Here is a 7,847-nt window from a genome sequence, read left to right as displayed (position 1 = left end):
GAGAGAGATTGGGCACACTCTTGCAATTATCACCTTCTCTCTCTCAACAATGGGCATACATCTTGGGATGTATGTATATGTCAACTTGCCCATGTTCTCTTACAGTTTCATTGGAATCCTACTCTCCCAGAAATGATCAAATGTATTCGATTTTTTTGTTTTTTTTTTGTAGGACAAACAATAAATGTATTAATAACATTTGCTAAATGAAAACTTTTGCTGTTCTACAGTGGTGTCGGGGCAAAAGAGAATGGAGTAGGACCTAGGGCTTGTTACGATGAATGTTTACCGCCAGTCACGAGTCATGACGGCAGTCAAATTCCAACAAATAGTCACGGTAATTAGGCTTCTTTAAGCTTGATGCTGCTGATGGTCATAGTAGCTGTCAAACTTGCTAACTGGCTGGTACTCAGCACTCTATTGTCCCTCTATCACGCTGACATCAATGCAAATCAGAAACTTAATCAAACACTTCATGAGAGCCCAATGAGCTCATGTTGCGCAACATTCTATAGGCTATGCAATTGCTTGAGAAAAACAGTGATGGCCTCTATTAAAAAAGAGGAGGATCTCATCAGCTTTCTTATAGGCTAGGGCCTACGATATTTATTCCTCAACTTTCCTAATATTTAAGCAAATTACTTCTTTTAACAACAGGAGTATAGCCTACCAGGCTGGCATGAAAAATGAACCCGAAGGGAAAGCGTCCACCATTCGCTATTTAAGTGCATAAATGACATTTATTTCCCCCCCCCTGTTTCGAGTCAGGTGCAATGATAATGGTCCATTCCAAATCAAAACAAATTCCACACATATTATTTCATAATTTGTATCAAGAATAGTCTGATGGGTGACAATATTATCACTTGTGAATGATGCCCGCTTAAGGAGGCTTAAGGCAGTTTATGCAGCCCAGCTTAAGGCAATAAACCGCAATGCCTTTTTCAAATCATAGTCGAACACCTCATGTAGCCCAGCCCATAGACCTACACTACGGTTCAAAAGTTTTGGGGTCACTTAGAAATGTCTTGGTTTTTGAACATAAAAAATAAAAAAATCCATTAAAATAACATAAAATTGATCAGAAATACAGTGAGACATTGTTAATGTGTAAATGACTATTGTAGCTGGAAACGGCAGATTTTTTATGGAATATCTAATAAACATAGGGGTGTACAGAGGCCCATAATCAGCAACCATCACTCCTGTGTTCCAATGCACGTTGTGTGTTAGCTATCAAGTTGATCATTTTAAAAGGCTAATTGATCATTAGAAAACCCTTTTGCATCCCTAATGCTCTCTGATCTGGCAGATTCATTAACTTTTTAGGATAGGGGGGCATTTTCACTTTGGATGAATAGCGTGCACAGAGTGAACTCCTCCTACTCTGTCCCAGATGCTAATATATGCATATTATTATTACTATTGGATAGAAAACACTCTGAAGTTTCTAAACTATTTGACTGATGTCTTGTGAGTATAACAGAACTCATATGGCAGGCAAAACCTGAGAGAAATCCAAACAGGAAGTGGGAATTCTGAGGCTGGTCGATTTTCAACTCATTGCCTATTGAAATCCCGCAGTGGATATGGATCTGTTTGCACTTCCTACGCTTCCACTAGATGTCAACAGTCTGTAGAACGTTGAAATGAAGCTTCTACTGTGATGTTGAGCCGGATGGGAGCTGTTTGAGTCAGTGTCTGGCAGGAGCCAGGTCCTGGTCACGCGCATTCCACAATGATATCGACTTGCGTTTCCATTACTTCTATAGACACAAAGGAATTCTCCGGTTGGAACGTTATGAATATTTATGATAACAACATCTTAAAGATTGATTCTATACTTAGTTAAAGAAGTTTATTCGACCTGTTAATTAACTTTTTTAAGTTTTTCGTCTGAAGTTCGCCTGGACCTGCACGAGCGTTTGGATATGTGTACTAAACGTGCTACAAAAGTAGCTACTTGGGACATAAATAATGGACATTATCGAACAACAAACAATTTATTGTGGAAACTAGGATTCCTGGGAGTGCATTTCTGATGAAGATCAAAGGTAAGGAATATTTATAATGTCATTTCGTATTTCTGTTGACTCCAACATGCGGAGAAATTTTGTTTCTATCTGAGCGTCGTCTCAGATTATAGCATGGTGTGCTTTCCCGTAAAGTAAAAAAAAAAAATTCTAACACAGCCGGTTCATTAAGAACAGTGTATCTTTAATTCTATGTAAACAATGTATCTTTCATCAAAGTTTTGATGAGTATTTCTTTTGTTATTTGAAGTGGCTCTGCAATTTCTCCATATTTTGGAGGCATTTCTGAACATGGCGCCAATGTAAACTGAGATTTTTGGATATAAATATGCACATTATCGACAAAACATACATTATTTGGTAACATGATGTCCTATGAGTTGTCATCTGATGAAGATCATCAAAGGTAGTGATTCATTTTATCTCTATTCTTGCTTTTTGTGACTCTATCTTTGGCTGGGAAAATGGCTGTGTTTTTGGACTTGGCGGTGATCTAACATAATCATATGTGTGTTTTCGCTGTAAAGCATTTTTAAAAATCGGACACGATGGGTAGATTAACAAGATGTTTATCTTTCATTTTGCTGTATTGGAACTTTGTTATGTGTGAAAGTTACATATTTCAAAAAATATTTTGAATTTCCCGCGCTGCTGCTTTTCAGCGGAATGTTGTCGAGGTTCCGCTAGCGGAACGTGTGTCTGAAAAGTTAAACCAAATGCTTTGTTTGTAAATGTTGTCTGAGTGTTGGAGTGTACCTGGTTTGTTTAATATACCGTAATTTTAAATTATTTATACTTTTTGATACTTAAGTACATTTTAGCAATTCCATTTACTTTTGATACTTAAGTACATTTAAAACCAAATACTTTAGACTTTTACTCAAGTAGTATTTTACTGGGTGACATTCACTTTTACTTGAGTCATTTCTATTAAGGTATCTTTACTTTTACTCAAGTATGACAATTGAGTACTTTTCCCACCACTGACAAAATGTGGAAAAGTCAAGGTGGTCCTGAACACTTTCCGAATGCACTGTATATTTACCGTTGTTGTCCACGCGGGGGGTCATCTTCTTGTTGTTGTCGATGGGAACGCCATGGGTCTCCACCCACACCTGAGGGTCCACGATGGAGCTGGGTTTATCCCACTCTGGCTTGGGAAGCTGCTGGGCCGAGATCACCTGCATGGGATTGGTTAGAATGGGATTGAGGAAAAACAGGAATGAGAAAAATAGGAATGGGGAATTAAAGGATTGTGAGAAATAGCATTAGAGAAAAGTGAGGCATTGATTTTTAATTCTATACATTTTTTGCGATAGTCTGACCTTGTTACCTTCTCGATGTCCTCTTGGCGGATTGACAAAGTCGTATAGAATTTAGTTAAATTGGATTGATTTGYGGGGCTGTCGGGGCATCCAGGAACACTCACTTACCCGTATGGTGAGGAGGGTGGGGTCYTGTCCGGGTCCTCCCCCCGTGTTCTCGGGGTTGAAGTTGCAGTCGGGGCGGGTCATGAAGGAGGGCTTGAGGACGTATCCGCAAAGGCCGTTGGGTAAAAAGCGCCCCCGGTTCAGGTCCATCTCTTCCCCTGCCGTCTGGTAGTTCAGCGCCACTGGAGAAACAAATATTTCAGMTACTTACTGTGAATTAGTGCGTTGATTTAAAGCCTAGACATTAGCCAGATCATCTGCCTGCCACAATAGTGTTTTAGTGCATTACAGGACATACTGTAGGTCATTACTGYATAATCACTGTGGTTTAGAGTTACAGTGTATTGTGCTTTATTTATCTGTCTAAGTAATGAGAGAATTTATGTTGTCCATTAGAGTGTAATAGAATGCTGGAATATTGCTRTTGTTAGGATCTTATTTTTCAGAGTTAATAACTCACGGATACTAGAGAAGCTTTAACCAAGTTTAATTCTTKCCAAAGGTTCTGTACAGCTGTAATCAGACAGCAAAACYTTTCTCTCCATTGGTTATATACATCCTACTTYAGACACMCCRTCTCTCCAATCCTTCTTATGGTTMAACAGGAAAAGAGTAACAAGATCCCAAACCCGTATTACTCCCTTCAGGTGACCTGTCCTCACCTCCTGACCTCAACCCCTCCATCTAATCCACAGATGTCCATCTGTCTTTCCTGTATCAACACGGTGCTCTGCTCCCGTCCCCCAACACACTCCAACACATTCCACAGCTATCTGTCCTTCTACAGAGACATAAAACCCAGTCTCTTTCGTTTCCTGTCATTCATTTACTATCTCGAWGATCAATGTTTAGCCGATTCCAACACTCTGTAATGGAGTGTACGGCACTGACCGGTGTAGCAACACACAATCTCCAACACAATARGGAATTCACAAATACTATCAAATCTGGCAACCAACATTGGACACCCACTGAGGAACAGTTTACATGGTAAACACTGTTTCACATTTCTGAGATGGGCCATACTAACCATATTTCTTGAAAACACGCTATGAAAGTAGATATGTTACATTTAGCTGTTTTTGGCGTTCTACTTTCATAGCGTATTGTAGGGAACATAATCTGCATCAGAGTGTGTTTGTGTCAGGTTTTCCGTTAGGAAAATGTGGCGCAGGACATTTTGACTGGCAACATTTTAATTTACCGGGCATTTAAGAAAATGGCTTGAATGTTTTAGTACACCGACTGGAGAGTCTTCTTTGTTTACACCCATTCAGCATCGTTCACACCCTCTTAAGCCTTGGCCCCACCATCTCTTTAAGGATTCAACATGTGAGGCCATGTGCTAAACAGAGTGAGTATGGTAGTGTACTAAACAAACAAAGATTTCAAGACTAAAGGTTGGTTATACTAAGTCTATCAAACATGTCTATAAACAGTTGTTGCAGTAACATCATGAACATTCTATTGGGCTCTGATTGTCATGCAGCCTGTCGTTTTTGTTTTATACTTTCTCATAATGAAAACACAAAGTTCGATGTCAGACGACAATAGAATGTTCATTGATGTCACTGCCGACAACTGTTTTATAGACATGTCGATAGACTTAGTACCAAACCAGCCTTTAGTGGTCCAAAATAGCATAACTAGTGTTTTAACGCCATAAACCCATCCGTTTAGAAATTTGTTTGGTATATGTCAATTTATCAAACCAGGCAACTAAAAGCAACTTTCTGAACAATGTTTTGATTCGTTTCAACTCGTTAGCTAGGGCGCTAACGTTAAGTTAGCTGGCTAGCTAGTTCAAATAATACCCATATCATATTACAGTACCTGTCCAAAGTTTGGACACACCTGCTCATTCCAGGGTTTTTATCTCATTTGTACTATTTTCTACATTGTAGAAAATACCTGATAGCCAGTAAAGTGAGACAGGTAGTCTCACCAACAGCACACATCCATAAACATTATTGTGTAAGAGGAAGCTGGTTTGATGTACATGATGATGTGTTTTCCTGTGTGCCAATTACACCAGATGTTTGTTGTTGGGGGGAGGGCAGAGGGAGGGGCCATTTGGAAATGATTGCTCATTTGACTGCTTACGTGGAGCAGGCCTTTGCGACAAGCTTCTTAAATAACAGCCTCACGTGACACGCTTGGACAGCCCCGATATCAGCTTGCCAGCTGATATTTGGCAGTCTCGGCCACGTACACAGCTTGCAGTGCGTGGCCTCCAGATTGTGGGTCTGACACAAACTAGGCAAATCAGTTGGCTAGGTACTGCTCTGTTTCAGCTGTCGTGGGCAGCCTAAGCTGAAATGAATGAGTGCTTTCTGTACCCTTCAGTGCCATGCATACAGGGACCTTTAAATGTTTTGGATCCTTTTTAATGTAAATTTGATTGGTGGATTCAAATAAAGTATTTAAAAATGTGTGTGCGCGATGTGTGTAAGTGATGTGCCTGCTTGTGTGTGTGTGTGTGTGTGTGTGTGTTGTGTGTGTGTGTGCTGTTGTGTGTGTGTGTGTGTGTGTGTGTGTGTGTGTGTTGTGTGTGTGTGCACTTGTACCTGCCTATACGTATGTGCGTTCATGGATAGCCAAAGTGTGTGCGTTTTTATCCATCTGTTTTTACATGTGTGCATTTAGGCGCTGAAAGGGAAGATCCTGGTGAAGGGGAAGAAGAGAGAGTGGTGGAGCTGGAGAGCTCCTCCAGTTCTTCAGACCTCAGCTCCTCGGAGGAGTGTGAGTGTAGCCATGCAGAGAGCAAAAAGAAGGAGGAGAGAAGGTGTGTGTGTGTGTGTGTGTGGGTGGGTGTGGGTGTGGGTGTGGGTGTGGGTGCGTCTTTTGTCTGTCTTTTCTGCTGAATCCGCTGATTTGCTGATTGTGCATAGTATCGGCTTTCTTGATCTCATGAAAGTACTAGTAACTTTGCCTTTCCTTTCTCTCTCTGCTTCCTACTCCCTCTTCCCCACCCTGTGTGTGTGTGTTGTGTGTGTTGTGGTGTGTTGTGTGTGTTACCTCTTTAGCCGGGTGTCTCTAAGCTGCTGAGTCCAGAGCTGTCAGACCTGGTGTGTACACACGCAGTGTTCCCTTTAAAGGCTTGACCAGGCAGCAAAGAAACCCCCTACAGAGATGTCCTCCTTCTCCGAGAGCGACGCCCTCAAATATGTCAAAGAATCAGGTATGTAGAGTGTGGCTTTGTGTGTGTGTGTGGGGTGTGTGTGTGTGTGTGTGTACGTATCTGCCAATGGGGTCCGTGTGTGTGTGTGTTTACATACAATGCTAATTAACAGAGTACCTATAGCTCCCAAAAGATAATAGTTTCAGTAAAGCTCAAGAGTTACAATTAGTCTACTCTACACACTTAGCCAATTACATCAAGCAAGCTTCTCTGTTAGTTAGCATTTGTATGTAAACACATACACACACCTGCGCACACACCCACGCGCGCCACCTGCGCCACACACCCACGCGCGCCAGCAGCATACCACCCTGCATCCCATTGCTGGCTTGCCTATGAAGCCTAGAGGGTCAGTCCTGGTCAGTCCCTGGATGGGAGACCAGATGCGCTGGAAGTGTGTGGAGGGCCAGTAGGGGGCACTCTTCCCTCTGGTCTAAGGAGATCCCAATGCCCCAGTGGTGGGGACATCGCCTTGAATAGTTTGGCGTCTTCGGATGGGACGTTAAACGGGTGTCCTGACTCTCTGTGATTGTTAAAAATTGCATGGCACTTTTTGTAAGGTGTTAACCCTGGTGACCTGGCTAATTGCCCAACCTGGCCACCTAATTATCCCCCTCATTCCTAATTGGCATATATCACTCCTCACCTCTCCACCTGATAGCTGATGTGTGGTCTGGTGCAAATTGGTTGCCGTGCATCACCCAAGTGGGTGCTAAACATTGGTGGTGGATGAGGTGAGCTTCCCCCTTACTATTTAAAGCCCTTTGGATCTCTAGAAAAAAGTGTTTTCTAAGTCCAATCAATTATTATTATTAATATGTACACTTGGCTATTTTTCTGCAGGCCCTGTTGATTCCCTATTGGGAAGACAAGACACCTGGGCTGTGTTCATTAGGCACCAAATGGAAGAAAACAGATTGAAACAGGAAGGGTCTACCTGGACCCTTCCTGCCCTAATGAACACAACCTTGTTCACCACATAGGCTTACTCTGTTTTTCCCTTTTTCCAGTGTTTTAACTACCCATGCCCTCCTTCTTTCTCCCCCTCCTGCAGGGAAGCATTTTGTCCGTCACAACAGCCATCAGTTGAGCAGGATATACCCCTCAGGACAACGCCTGCAGTCCTCCAACTACAATCCCCAGGATATGTGGAACGGCGGTTGCCAGATTGGTCAGAACATTGTAACCACTCTCTGAATGTTG

General features: G+C 42.0%; 1 protein-coding gene across 1 annotated transcript in view; it reads right to left on the bottom strand.

Annotated features, from left to right (window-relative positions):
• plcd3b (phospholipase C, delta 3b) overlaps positions 1-7,847 on the bottom strand; it is a 68,857-nt gene that overhangs the window by 8,329 nt on the left and 52,681 nt on the right. The window contains 2 exon segments of the mRNA XM_070448363.1: positions 3,079-3,214; positions 3,467-3,645. Of these exon segments, the coding sequence (XP_070304464.1) occupies positions 3,079-3,214; positions 3,467-3,645 (315 nt within the window).

The sequence above is a fragment of the Salvelinus sp. IW2-2015 genome, linkage group LG18 (genome assembly GCF_002910315.2).
Source record: "Salvelinus sp. IW2-2015 linkage group LG18, ASM291031v2, whole genome shotgun sequence".
NCBI lineage: Eukaryota > Metazoa > Chordata > Actinopteri > Salmoniformes > Salmonidae > Salvelinus > Salvelinus sp. IW2-2015.
This window is presented reverse-complemented; position numbering and strand designations above follow the sequence as displayed.